This window comes from Cyclopterus lumpus, chromosome 11, assembly GCF_009769545.1.
Source record: "Cyclopterus lumpus isolate fCycLum1 chromosome 11, fCycLum1.pri, whole genome shotgun sequence".
NCBI lineage: Eukaryota > Metazoa > Chordata > Actinopteri > Perciformes > Cyclopteridae > Cyclopterus > Cyclopterus lumpus.
The window spans coordinates 7442923-7457727 of NC_046976.1; the positions used below are offsets into that span (position 1 = coordinate 7442923).

The window sequence follows — 14805 nt, forward strand, 5'->3', positions numbered from 1 at the left end:
TGATTAATGGAACAGAAGCTATTTCTGAGTCATGAGTTTTTCTCTTGTCGAGGCTGTGTTCCACCCTCTTCATCCTGTTTGTCTCTCACAGGTGTACTACCTCAAAGGAATTTGTTATGAAGAAAGAATAATTTAATTACACAACACATTGGTGAAAAACGACCTAATTTCCTCCCTTTTTTCGATCTTTCTAATCATTTCTTGTTCGTGTAAAAGCAAAAAGAAACATCAATACTACTAAACAATGACTTGCTATTATGCCTGCAATTATTCTGAAAGAATAGGTGGCCACCTTTTTTGTGTGCAGTCACACCCAGCTGATGGAAGTAGATGGGACACTGGCGTGAAGGCTGAATGCTGTGGAAGTGTTTTTTTAATTCAGGATTAATTACTGACACGCAAAGCTTTGTTACTTTATTTGCTCTCTATGGATCCCTGCCTGTACATAGTTGTATAAAGAATTTCTAAACCTGTTAAATATTTTTTTACCTACATTTCTTTTTTTTTAATTTATGTTCAATAAAACATTTTAATGTTCAAAAGTTGCCTTCCATTTTCCAATGTTTTTACCAATGAGTAAACATTAAATGAATGGAATTAACATATTACTTGTCATTCTTAAGTTAACATACAAATGTTCATACCTGACACATTTGTAAAATGTGTGCTATTGTTTGTCAGTCCGTTTCCCTGGAACAATAGTCTTGTGATGCCTGTTTGGGAAACGTGAATATGCATAGTGCTCTTTCTATTGCTTTGCCCTTGTCTCAATTGTTACCTGCTGCAGTTTTAGACAAGTCTCATCAGGTCTTCTATGGATTACTGATAAAGCCATTGAATGTTCCTGCAGTCCACTGCTGAGTTGAGACCAGCGACACCTGCAAACTGAACTGAATACTCTCAGCCGGTCACATCAATGGTCTGTTAGAAAAGAGGCTGTGATGCGCCAGATAACCGGACCACTCCTCCTCCGTAAGCAAGCAGCCCATCAAGTTCTAACCGACCAGTGAGATGTGTGTCGGTGTCTGTATGGTTGTGTATGGTTGCATCATGGTGTCATTTTCAGGTAATTTAATGAAGGTGAACGGCCGCGTGTAATGGCAGCTGCAGATTTGATCAACATATGTCATGCTCCCCTTCAGGTGCTGCATGAATTTTATGAACTGAAGGAGAAGCTTGTCATACAGTATAATTAATTTGATAACCTTTGTCCAAGTAAAGGGTAAAGTTACTTATTTTTAAATGAGTAAAAAGGAACTTGTTACACTTCCTGAGTAACTGAAACTGTCAGGGGGCCAGGGCGTTTTATCACATGGTCTTGTTGCCTTAGGCCATATGGCTCTTTCCCAGAACATAGTTACCTTCCTGACCTTGAGAAATATGGGTTGGACAGTATGTATATAAAGAGTTAGAGGTTGCATTTTCCCTTACATTCAGAGAAGAGACACCATGAAGACCCTGGTATTTCTGGCTTTGCTTGGAGCAGCGTGTAAGAGCATAATCAAATTATTATTGTCAGATTCTGCTTTGATCAACTTTAACTTTACTCTGATGTAGATGTTACAAGACTGTATAGTTTGAACATGTTTAACTGCTCAAAATCTTTTATGTATTTAATGTGCTATTCATGGCAATGGTTAAGTATTTCTAGGTTGTGTTTCATGTCCTAACCCTCGCATGCTGTTTCAGTTGCTGCAGCTGAGGATGATAAGATTGTTGGAGGTTATGAGTGTCCCAGACACTCTGTCCCCTATCAGGTGTCTCTGAACGCCGGGTATCACTTCTGCGGTGGATCCCTCATCTCCAGCCAGTGGGTGGTGTCCGCTGCTCACTGCTACAAGTCGTAAGTACAAGAAGTCAAATTGTTTTTGCATTACAATCCACTTATGTACCCCGCAAGTCCTGAAATGTCCTACTATCAAACCAAGGATCAATAGTGATTGTGCGTCAGCACATGGGTTTTATTGGTCTGAACTCTGAGCATAATTACATTAGTTGCTCAGATAGAAATGAGCCAGTTGAGGTTGTTATAGCAATGAAATGTGAAACTCTAGTGTGAGCAGATCTGCACACACGGACATTGTGGCGAATGTTCTCTTTCACCACATATCTGCTTTGTAAGGACACCACTGAGTCAGGCCCTTCACTTTATGACTCGTAAAGATGATTATTAAAGTATTCATGAATCCTTTTTAACATCTAAACCTTCATACCTCCTCCAGTCGTATCCAGGTTCGCCTCGGTGAACACAACATCGCTGTGAATGAGGGCACGGAGCAGTGGATTGACGCCACCAAGATGATCAAGCACCCGCAGTACAACAGCTACAATCTAGACAACGACATCATGCTGATCAAACTGAGCCGCCCTGCCGCCCTCAACAGCAACGTCAACACCGTATCCCTGCCCTCCCGCTGCACCCAGGCCGACGAGAACTGCCTGGTGTCCGGGTGGGGCAACACCGCCACCAACGGAAGTGAGTTGAGTCTGGAAGCTGGGAGAGAAGAGAGGTCATGTGTGTGGTCTCAAATGATAATGTGGGATGACTTGTACAGCATTAAGTTAGAGTGGGTACTAGGAGGCTATATGGAGTTGTAGTTATTCTTCTGGAAATACTAAATAGCTGGAGTACCCCTTTAAAAAGATTCCAGCTTTTCTGAGTTAATCATACATCTCACACTGTTAACTGAGGCTCATTTTACTGATGGTTTTGCAATAATGCACTGTGACATGCATCTCTAGGTCTCAATATATATATAGACTATAGTAACAAATACAATATGACATATTAACATTGCTTCTTTTGTTCGTCTACTGGTTCCAAACCTAAATGTAATAATTAAAAAAATGATATGATTTAGAGGAAAGCAGAAAATCTCGACATTAAGGAAGTGGCAACCACCAAACGCTTACCAAATCATTTAGTCAACTCATCACGACATTACTCATTCTGTACCACATTCTCTTCATGTAATGTGGAGTACATGTAGTATTTACACAATGGTTGGCACAGTAACGGAGACCTGCCTTCCCGCTCCACAGACAACTTCCCTGACAGGCTGCAGTGTCTGAGGCAGCCCATCATCGATGACAGGATCTGCAGGAACGCCTATTCCAACCTCTTCACCGAGAACATGCTTTGCTCAGGGTTCATGCACGGAGGTGCCAGCAGCTGCCAGGTGAGTTGGACTAAGCCACAGTGAACAGTGACAAGCACCAGTCTGTGAGGATACTAGAGTCCACACTATAGCACTTATCAACGCTGTTGGCACCGTTAGCTGTGAGCCGCTGCCATGTTGAGAGGTGATGGAGGTGCTCTCGTGTTGGTCGTTGAGCATCTTTAAATAGTAGTGCTCTATGAAATAGTAGAGGATTTGATTTCTGTGATACACATACAGCAAATATCTGTCAACATAGTGGTGTCATCATCACGCTATGATGTTATTAGTACATATTTTCACTCTTGTGACCATACCCAAAGATGAAACGGGGATGAACAACCAGAGAGAACAGCCAAACGCTGGCGTTACCCTTTAATACAAAGTGCGACTGTTATCGGTTTGATCTTGATTTACAGCGCTCACCATGACAACGGAACATATACCATTGATTTACTATGACCACTTCCAGTGACCCCGGTGAAACTTCTTCTGTTTGTGTTGCAGGGAGACTCTGGTGGTCCTCTGGTGTGTAATGGTCAGCTGCAGGGAGTTGTGTCCTGGGGTTACGACTGCGCCATGAAGGGACACCCCAGCGTCTACGCCCGTGTGTGCCGCTACAACAGCTGGATCAGCACCACCATGAGAAACAACTGAAGGCTCTCCCTCACCGCAACCAGTGTTCATCCTCAGTTTATTTGAAACACCCTCTGTATTACTTGTTGATTCATATACATCTCAGGAATAGCATGCTTAGGCATAATATTCTGAAGAATTAGATAAATTAATAAAAATCTGCATCCACTGAATTTTCTTTGTTTTTCTGCATTGAGTTTCACAGTTTTGTGTCAAAAAATAACACGCAATTGCGTGGTCATTTTGTATTTTTCACTGGTTCTGTATAAATTCTGCGCTGACACAAGGCCCCTGCTGTCTTGAAATTCACAATGAATAAATGAACAAAAGATAAACCTTACACATTTGCAAAACATTCAGGTTTGATATTTTATGTATACTTACTGTACTATAGACACACACATCTCTATGAAATACCTTTCGTACTTGGTTACCGTGGGCACACCGAGTGATATGGGAGACAAGCAAAAATGAGTAAATAAGCAATAAGGAATAAAAGCATTTCACTTGTTTGGATTCTTGGCATGCATTCCTCAGATGGCGCTTTGTAAACTTCCCTGTTACTTGTTTGCTGAGGCAGCCTAAAACATACAAAGGAAAAGACAGAGAGAGCAGAGGGTAATGCCATGCAGCCATATCAAACAGGATAGCATGTGCAAATAAAAAACTAATTAGCGATGACATAATAATAATAAATACATATTTGTATAGCACCTTTCATACAAGAAATGCAGAACAAAGTGCTTTACAATAAAGGAAGAGAGACAAGAATAAAAACAGGAATGGAATGCCAAAATTAATGGAAAATAAGGTGAAAAATAAAACCCACTCAATAATATTAAAGACAATATCCATATTTGCAGCAGGGACAGCAATAAACACCGCAGCACCATCAAAGGGTCTCCATTCTCTTCTACATCCGGGGTGGAGGTATGAATTTTTAAGACGGACCCTCACAAATGACATTAAATGACGCAGAACACAAGACAGAGCCATTACTGTGCCATACATCAACATGTCTTGGTAACCTGTTGGCCGATCACAACACCTTGTGTTTAACTCTTTGGAAGCTGCAGTTCACGCTGGCTCATACATATATTTGTACTGCAGCCAATGAAACTTCAACAACCCACCTGACCAGCTACCCTGTCCAGAGCTCTCTGGCTGAGAGGCAAGTCTCTGGGCTCCATCCTCTGCATATACATGTTGAGAAACAGCACTCATTCAAATCACCACAACGTTGTGTTAATTACAGCCTGTACGTCTAAGTAGATAACATACGTAACGGCAGAAAGAGTTGTGCTCATAATGTATATTGGATCAGTTCTAAAAAGAATTAGATAGGACATACACATATTACACAAGTGTGTTCTGTATAATCATAAAATCATCAGATGGGGTTTCTTGGAACCATGTTTTAAAAAGATATATATGAGGTATTTGACACATACTGATATAGTGCATGCAATTATTATTATTATAGACAGGAAATGCTGTAACACGTTTCATTTTACTTGGCTAAGGATGTAACTTATTAATAATATCAGCTAATCCTAACATTAGAGAAGCTAGAATCTACAGATTTTTAGCCTTTATATTTGGTAAACGAATAATTAATCTATTAATTGTTTCTGCTGTGGCAGATTAATTGATGCACAGGAAACACTTGCAGTGTAACCGACCTGCTCTGGTGTCAAAACCAGTTGTTATCGTAGGGAGCCAGCTCCTTGTGCCTGGCAAGCTTCACGGTGCCAACCCATTCTGGGACCTTTAGTTTGCCAGACCTGAAGAATCAATTATCAGTTGATGTGATGAGTCAACTGACTTGACAGTTTTCTAAAAACCACATAAGGTGTCAGGAAATGGGATTCATTTAACACATAGGCAGTTGTGTTGCAGAGGAGTGCCAGCTGGGCTTCATAGCTGTCGCCGCGCTGTTTGTTGCGATTAGCGTTACTGTTGGCACTAAATATCTTGTTTCACTCTGAATATGAATATGAACAAATGTTGTTCATGTCAGACAATAATTATACACAGGAATTTGTGAAGGTTTGTCCGAGAGGGACAAACTGTGGCTTTGGTGAGGCTAGCTCGTGTTCTGCGTCTTATACTTGGTGCAACAACTTCTGGTTCAAGTGCCTTAAACCTGCATTCTTTCTGATGGCCAGCAGGGCTGCAAACAGAATCGGGGCCTGGCAGGCCTCGCTCTTTCCCACCGCTGCCATCTCATCTAAATATGGTCACTTCTGTCAATCTTCAAAAGCTTCAAAATGGTAGTATACGACCTATGGTTGACGTCACAGTAACTATGTCCATTTCTTATAGAGTGCGCCAGGGATAAAGTAGTTGTGTAAGCCAAACTGGAAGTTACATCGCCCTCTACATAAAAAACAATGGGATTTTTCAATTGGCTTTCAGATTATTGCAAAAAATAATTGCAGTCTCATTTAGCCATTTGTTAGCAACCATCTTTTTTGGGACATGTAAAAGCTTCAAATTCTTTTAAGAAGTATCTGCTGATGTTTTCTATGTCTATGTCAAAAAATATCAATCTACGCATAGGCCTTAGTTGTTGTTTTAGGAGGGTGAGATTGATTGATTCATCCTCACAGGGAAATGTGTCATAACAGCAGAAGAACAAAAGGTGCACAGTATAGATACATCGGCATGAAATGTTTATTTGAAACAATAAAACCTTTCTGTATTTATGTAAAAGACATTTGAAAACCTGCGTCTTGATTTTGTACCCACCTAATAACAGTTGGAAAGTTTGCATAACCCGGGGCTGATTGCTCACTTTTAACTCGCTTGTTTAATGTTAGTGTGTAAGACATCATATTGTGATTTTGGGTGTTATGAGCCACATTGATATTCAACTTTATACAATTTGTAATGTTACTGTGTTACCATAAATACCATGTGCCATGTATTTAGCTCCATAGTGCATTTCTCACCTCACTTAATTGACAATTTGAAATCAATTACCCCAGCTTTAAATAGATTTTCTTTTAAATACATTGTTTTTACCTTTTTTGCCCCCTGACGTTTCACGTCAGAGATGTTGACTTAGACCTACGCCACCAGTCTCTGTGATTGACAGGTGGCTCAGCCAGTCACGTCGAGCTGGTTATGAACTTTACCTAACCGTTAGCTACTTTTTGAGGAAAGTTGACAGGGCTCTGTGAAACTCCTGCTGGTTGATATCTTTCACCGCGACACTGGGCATCTAAAAAGCAAATTGGAGAAAAGGGTGAGCTTTAAATAAATGTGTAATGGTAACTTAGTAACCAAAGTGCTGTGCTGTTGGAGCTCTTTGCCAACATTAGCTGCTAGCTTGATATAGTGGCAGTACGTTAGCTAGCTAGCTAACGTGAACACATACAGCTTCCATAATATCCAGTAATAACAATTATTACGTTTCATGTGACGTTACGTGGTCGGGTTTGGTCCCAGATTAGCCGATGGCAGCTGTGCAGTTGAAGGAAGGATGCTGAGGGAGGTAGGATGCTGAGGAGTGAGGGAGGTAGGATGCTGAGGATGCTGAGAAGTGAGGGAGGGAAGATGCCTGTAATAGCCTTCAATAACCTTGCCAGCATCTTGAAATCCCTGCTTTCCTCAGCCCTTAAACTAGAGTAACTATAACAGCAACCGTAATATCCCCCATGTATATGTAATCACACAGTACGCCTCGTGCCATATTGATGTTTTAACAATGTTAAACAATGAGCCTTTCCACTGTGGCGATGCTGGGCGTGAGTTAGAGCTGCTCCCATTGAACCCCAGCAGAGGGCAGTGTTGAGGCACACATTTCACATCTCAGGCTCATGTCTCTGTTTTACTAGACTCAAAGGTTTTTCAAGAATTGTGCTGCAGTCAGCAGGCGAGGAGAAAGCAACTCAGTGAGGAGGACCATAGTTTGGTAACCTTATAGTTTCTTTCTCTTCTTTCTTTCTTTTGACCATTTACTGCCTGCAAAATACAGTCATCATCTTTGCCGATTAGAGTGCAGTTGATGTGTAAAATGTGCTCATGGCTTTGAAGAAATTCAGAAGTTAATGTAAATTATGATACATTTTAAAAGATGAGATACTGCTTTTCATGAAATGTAATTGCTTTCTTTCATCATCAATTCAATATTTGCTGCCAGTGGCATGCCATCTTTTTTAAGATGTAGGCTATAGTGCAGGCCTCGGGTTTCCAGGGTGATTGTTGAAAGGCAGTATGCAGTCAGAGTTATGAGTATTTTATTAATAAAAGGACCTCATTCAAATGTAGTTAATTATTTCTAAAGACAGCATTCAGAAAACGTTTCATAACCAAGGTGAATAGGTTTTCAGCAAATTTCTCTCTTGACCTCCCGTGATCTGGCTGCTTTCTCCTCTGTTCTCAGCTCTTTCCCTTAATTCCTGATATCATATTAGTAAGAGTAATTTAATGATGTCTGTATTAATGTCACCCTCTGCAACAATCAGGTAGCCTTCAGTCCAAAATAATATTTTACATTATTACATAATGTAAGTTTTACTCAGTCATGTTGTGTATAAAATGTAAAAATAATGGCAAAAGCCAATTAGCGGATACCGGAGATCAAGGCTTTCTTACTTATTCTGACATGTAACCAATACAACTGCATAGTAGTCGTTCTATAGTGATGTGAAACCCATAAATCAAACATTAAAATAAATATGATAGGAAGATATGTTAAATCCATTAATTTATAGTCAGTTGAAAAATAATACAATCAATTCATTGTGGAAGTTTTGTAATCTTTGGTAAAAATACCAGACATTAGCTTGTGAGGATTTGCTCATTTTATTGTAAATAGAATCCCTTTAGGGTTTCGATTGTCAATTCAAAAATATTAGCAGGTTGAAGGCATCACATTTTGGCTCTGGTAGCTTGAGATAAGACGCTTTCATTATTTGTGAAATTGTTTGACTAAATGATTCATCAAGAAAATAATAGTTGGATTAATCCTTGCTAAACTAATTATATTGTATGTCTCCAAAGCATTGCTTGATTTTTTTAGTGTTTCGTTATAAGTATAGTTTGACACTAAAAAGAATACAGTAAATCCCACCGTTTTAATTATTGCTTTCCTTGACCCCAAAAAGTCATGAATTTCTTTTCTGGTATATAGGATAACATGATATGAGGATTACCACCAGCCTGTGAAACACTCTATCTAAAGCCAATGTGAGTTCATAAATGCACACACACACACACACACACACACACACACACACACACACACACACACACCCTGTGCTCTCTATGTGCTCTCTATGTCAGCCTGTCTAAGCTTCTTCCCCTCCCCCTCTCAACATCTCTCTCCCCTTTTTTGTCCCCCTCGCCCTCTCCTTTTCCCTGCCGCTTACTCTCTCCTTCCTGCTAGCACTATTTCAAGCCACTGCCTAGGAGAGAGAGAGAGAAAGAGAGAGAGAGGCAGAGACACACAGATGCGCAGAGGGGGAGAGAGAGAAAAAAATTGAGAGGGGAGGGGAAAGCAAACAGGATTTAGAGTTCAAGTACACGTGCAGAAAATAGGCTGAATAGAGGGGAGTCAGAGCAGAAAGGAAACCAGGAAAAGGAGCGGTAGGGGCAGGAGACAAAGCACACAGTAGCTCTTTCTCTACTTCTTTCGTCCTCGTTTTTTCTTTTCTCACAGAAAAAGAAGGTATTAGCTGTGGAACAAAGGGGTGAAGAAATGAGAAAGCACAAAATTCGAATAGCGTGAGCATAAAAAAGACAAAAAATGTATTCCTATTCCTGCCCCCTCCTCTTTCCTCTCCCCACCGACACACTCCTCCTCTATCCCTCCCTCTTGGATATTTCTCCATGAACCCCCAGTCTCTCTCTCTCTCGCTCTCTCTCTGTCTTCTCGCTTTCTCTCTCCTCCCACCTCTTCACACACACACACACCCCGGAGTCCTTCCCACTCCTTCCCCTCACGCGCGCTTACTATCCACTTCCAGTGGAGACCGCAGCAAGCTCGTTTTTATTCCTTCTTCTCCTTTGACTTGCCACTCTTTGCTTTGGTCCTCGTGTACGGAGGCACCATCACCCCTTCTATGCGTGGCGCCCCTGAAAAACCCAGGCCATGGATTGTCCCTGCGTTAGACCTAGTGACAAACGGCTTGTCCTTTCCAGTTAACAGTTTTTTTCTATTCTTTTGCATTTTTTTGTCAGAGTTCGACTTCTGTTTAAAAAAAAATCTTATCTGTGTGAAGCAGGAGCTGAGGGTTGGAGAAAAGGTCCAATGAACGGACAGATAAAGGGGTCAGAGGCAAAGAATGAGGAGAACATGGAGAGCATGGTCTGCGGGAGAAAGCGAGAAAGACAGAGAAAGAGAGAGAGGTAGGAGAAAGAGTACCGGTACTGGCAAGAAAAACAGGAGGGGGGAGATCAGAGAAGGGGCACCAGTAGGGGATAAACTTAGGAAGGAGGGATGGCTGGATAGGAATTGGCAAAATTGCGGGAAAAAAAGAGAAAAAAAGAAACTCCAGAAGGAGAAGAAACTGGACTTCTGGTCAATCTCAGACTTGCAGACTTTGGTCGCATTTGATTTTTCTTTTTTGACATGATTTTTCATCACTTCTCCGGTCACCCTCTCATTCATCTGTGAGTATACTGAATGTACACGTGCATCATCTCTGCCTTTCATTTCTTTCTTCTTTAAACCATTCTCCTCTCCCCCGCCTTCACTTGACTTGATTTTTCTTTTTTTTCCTTTATTGCTAATCCCCTCATCCTGTTAATCTATCCCATCTCGTGCTCGACCTCTTTCCCTCTTTCCCTCTCTCGCTGTCTTTCTCTTTTTCCTCCTTCTGCCCCTCTTTATCTCCAGTTATCACTGTTCTCTTTGCCTCTCCTTGAAGGATTACCTCTGCTCACATTTAGATGAGGGCTTTGGAAAGGGATCACTGAGTGCACCCCGTTTTAGGGGGCCCATGCATGGGAGGCTAGCACAGGGTGTGTGCATTTCGGTGTGTATCTATCTGTATGTGTGTGTGTGTGTGTGTGTGTGTGTGTGTTTTAGAGTTAACGGAGCCGGCAGTGGCGGACGGTCACTCCTCCTTACGCATGCGTACAATCACGTTTCATATTTCATATTCATACAATTATAGTGCGATGGTGTTTGTCACAAAATGCACACAAATGAAGGGTGATGTGTGAGAATGAGGCGAAACGGAGAGGCACAAATACTGTAAGTACTGCAGGATTTCTTCTTCTTCTCTCATGGCGTATTTCACTCCTCCCATGCTTCTCCCCCTTTTTCTATGCCATCTTCCATCCGTTCAATCTGGGTACAGCAAACCTATCTGTCCGTAAGGACAAAACCCACAATCCAAGATGTGGTTCGCTATGAACAAAAGATAAGGGGTGGATTTGTTCCAGGGTGTAAACTCAGTAACACACTGGAGTTCTCTTCAACAAGTTTTTTTAATTTCCATAACCTGCGCATTTGGGCGAAATTACTTTTGTTTGATGTGGTGAAGTTACAGGTAAAGACGGAGCCTTTGGTGCAAATTACTGCATGTACGCACCTCTATGTAGACATGTCGACAGTCGTGGATTACATGGATGCTTTAGTGTACTAGTGTATTAGAGTGAGCCTGAACACGAGACAGAAGCATACGACGTATCACAAGTCTGCTATCGTCCATTTGCAGTCCATCTGCTGTAACCTCCATCGAATATCACCTTTTCTCCCGCGGTATCGGCCTCAGATATCTCCTGGCTTTCCTTTCCCTTTTTTCCTCTCCTGTGTTATATATCTGCCTGCTCTGTTTTTGTTTTTTTATTGACATAGCCTCTTGTTACCTCTGCCCACATTTTCTCTATTACTTGTTCCGGAGGGGAGTGTGCCAACAACGTTTTTCTTTCTGTGTGAGTGTGTGTTAATTGTGTGAAACACCTTTTGATTGTCTCTGCTAGTTTTTGTATACTGTCTGGTTTAATATCTTTGTCATCTGTTTTGTGAATAAAGTGAGGTTATTGACATTTTGTGAGGAAATGGTCGTCAGAAAAGTTTTGATTAAAAACAACGCAGTCATTTTAAATAATACATGCTGCAGTTATGGGTAAAAAAGGAGCCAATTGTATAGCCGAAGCCGTTAGATAACAATTACTGGCCTAGTTTTCTAATAATATTCAGTGTCTAAACGTGTGCTAAATTCATTAATAAGCAATGATTTGATTATTACACAATGGTACATATGATATGACATTAATGGGCAGACACTGCATTCTGTATTGGCCTCCGGGCTTGACCTTTCCATGACCTCCAAGATAGCGCTCAAGAAAATTAAGGGAAAAATCTTTGATGACAAAATTATGGGGGGGACCAAACTTCAGCAAAAAACACAAGATGGTTAGGAGAGATAAATCCCCCCCAGAGCCGTCGACGTATTTGTTTTCAACTTTTACTTTTACGTTGCCAAACCTGCCTAGCACCTTTGAGTCCACTTTTCATGGGATTTTATGGTAATGTCAGTGTAGTGGGACCCCCAGGTTATGAAATATTACTCAGACAGACCTGGTGTTATGTAATCTTACATAACTGAGGCCGCAGCTCAGCAGGGTTGTGAGCAGAGCCTCTAGAGGAGAAGCTATATGGGTCTGCTTATGGTATGAACTCACTGGCAGGGTCAACACACTCTGGGCCTTAAAGGGGAAGAGGCCCCGGCTGCTTAAGGATACTTCAGTATTCACACACATATGGACTAAAGCGCCTGACACCTAAAGACTGAAGAAAAATAGTAACTCCACCTATAGTAGGAGCGGGTTTGCTGCAGGCTGTCTCCTTTTCAAACCGTATGTACGTTCCTGTGTAATTAAACTAAACTCCTCCTGTCTCAGCTAAATACTTATCCATGTCCTTCATTTACCCAAAATACTCATCTCTGGTTGAAATCATCCTCTAATTTAAGAATGGGTTTGCTTAAAAGATGTGCGATTGCCTAATATACTTCACACATTGTGTTACACATTTCACGGTACTTCCGTCCAACAGCCAAGACCCATGATTCTCTCCCAGCTCTCTGTGAATTTCACATGTTTCTCATTCATAATTGATGACATTCAACCGCAGCATACATTAATGGATCGAACAGACCTCAGGAATTCCCTTGCAAGCTGTCATTGTGTGTAGCGGGTTTACATTTGTGCTGCTGAATTTGTGTTTTCCCAGCTGGAAACTGACTAGAGCGAGTACAACAGCCCAACAGGCCTGGTGTGAAATATGAATAGTACAATGAAATGCCTGCAACAATCAGGTGTGTTGTAAAAAGGAGGATTAAAAAGATCTTGAAATATGGTTGTGAATTTGAGTGAAGAATGGGCTTGGATCTTGGCTAGCTAACAGACAAAAGACCAATAATCCAGAATCAGTGCATAACTTCCATCCAATAAATCACATTTTACAGAATACCTACAATTCTTAAAGTAATTACAGTGCAAGTAATGTATATGTATGTCTGTTTTTCAGGTTCAGCCTCTGAGAGAACCTGAACTTTTTCATTGAAGACGTGATTTTGATCAGGTAAGGAAAGATTTACTTTACATTTATTTAATTTAACGAGGGTCCAGAATAAGCAACAGATCCTGTACTGTATATAAAGATTGAGTCAAAACAAGTGGTTACTTAATAGAGTTTTGCTTAATGGCACTCAGCAGTCAGGAACACTTGGTCAGCCATTTTAGTCTGTGGCCCGATCGAAACGTCGATGCACCATCAGACGAGAAAGCAGCTAGCAGACAATCTTTCATTTTGCCGGCGCGCCTGTTCGAGTTAGTTTGGTGTCACACTGCTGGCCGCGACTTATGTCAGTAAGCAACAAGTGGAAGGGTCATCTGTTGGTCACGTCCCGATTATCAGATTTTGCTGAAAAGTGAGAGAGTACGGGTATAAAGAGCGGTCTGTGGTCTAACCTAGAAGCTCTCTTTGGAGATGCCTCACATTACATTTTTGTCTTTGTGCTGATGTCACCCCGATGCCCCCGGTCCAGCAGCAGGAGAATAAGAGCTACATTCTGCCTCTGCGACACAATAGAGCCCTTCTTGCCCTGATATTTTCACAATGTGTTTTTGCAGGGCCCCATGCGCTCACAGACCGTTGATTCAAAGCTGGTTGAGCTGTGCGCTCTTTACCTGATGTTCCTGTTGAAGCAGTTTGCTTCCACAATCAGAATTAGCTCTGTAAAAGAACCCAAGGTCATCAATTCAATTTCCAGACTCATTCGCAGCACACATTCAAAGTGGGAAACGTTAGCGCTGATTCCTAATCTGCGGAGGGCCGGTAGCATTGGTACATTGAAGATTGTTGGTGATATTTTCCGTCGGCCACTGCAGTACAGTATGGTGGTGTGGCATGGGTTAACGCCTGAGGACCGGAGGAATGTGTTCGGGTCGACAGGGAGAATTCCTCAGTCTTACGCGACTAGGTCACTGCGCTGACGAGAGGCTGCCACCTATTTTAGCATGCGCATTGCCCTCCTCTATCTTTGTCTAATTCTGCCTGCCTGCCTTTCTCTCTCTCTCTCTCATCGCTTTTCTCTTTCTGGCTCCAAATCTGTCCTTCTTTTTCTCCCCTTCCACTCTCTTCCTTGACATCATTTCATCTTTTGTTCTCTCTGCCCGCTCTTTGTTTGTCTGTCTCTCTCTCTCGTGACTCTTTTAGTTAATCTGTCCTTCAGTCACGCCGTGTATCTTGCTGTCCTACTTTGCCGCATGTTTTTTTCCACTCCTCGTTCTGCCTTTTATTTGTCCCCTTGCACTTGACGTTCGTGTTTTTCGTCTTCAAATATGAATGCCCTCAGGTGTCAATGCTCCAAACGTCATTATTCTGTCATTGTGGTTCATCCATTCTCCAACCCTTCAACTTCCTATCTTTTTGTGTGTGTGTGTGTCTCCCTCTCATTGTCTTTTTCTGTGGCACATTGAGTTCAGTGCTGCAGTTGCTTTCAAGAGGACATGGCGGGAGTACAGGGGAGTGAGACCAAAGAAAAAG

At 41.7% G+C, this 14805-nt stretch overlaps 1 protein-coding gene across 2 annotated transcripts; it reads left to right on the top strand.

The window, feature by feature from the left end:
* The first annotated feature begins 1449 nt into the window (after nucleotides 1-1449).
* Nucleotides 1450-3857, top strand: LOC117738730 (trypsin-like). Of its 2 annotated transcripts, none has more exons than XM_034544810.1 (5): nucleotides 1450-1489; nucleotides 1690-1843; nucleotides 2223-2485; nucleotides 3043-3179; nucleotides 3666-3857. In XM_034544810.1, exons 1-5 carry the CDS (start codon nucleotides 1450-1452, stop codon nucleotides 3813-3815), a joined length of 744 nt encoding a protein of 247 aa, XP_034400701.1. In that variant the 3' UTR covers nucleotides 3816-3857. The 2 variants fall into 2 exon arrangements, with proteins under 2 accessions (XP_034400701.1, XP_034400700.1); XM_034544809.1 differs by having other exon boundaries at nucleotides 2223-2476.
* The last annotated feature ends 10948 nt before the right edge of the window (nucleotides 3858-14805 follow it).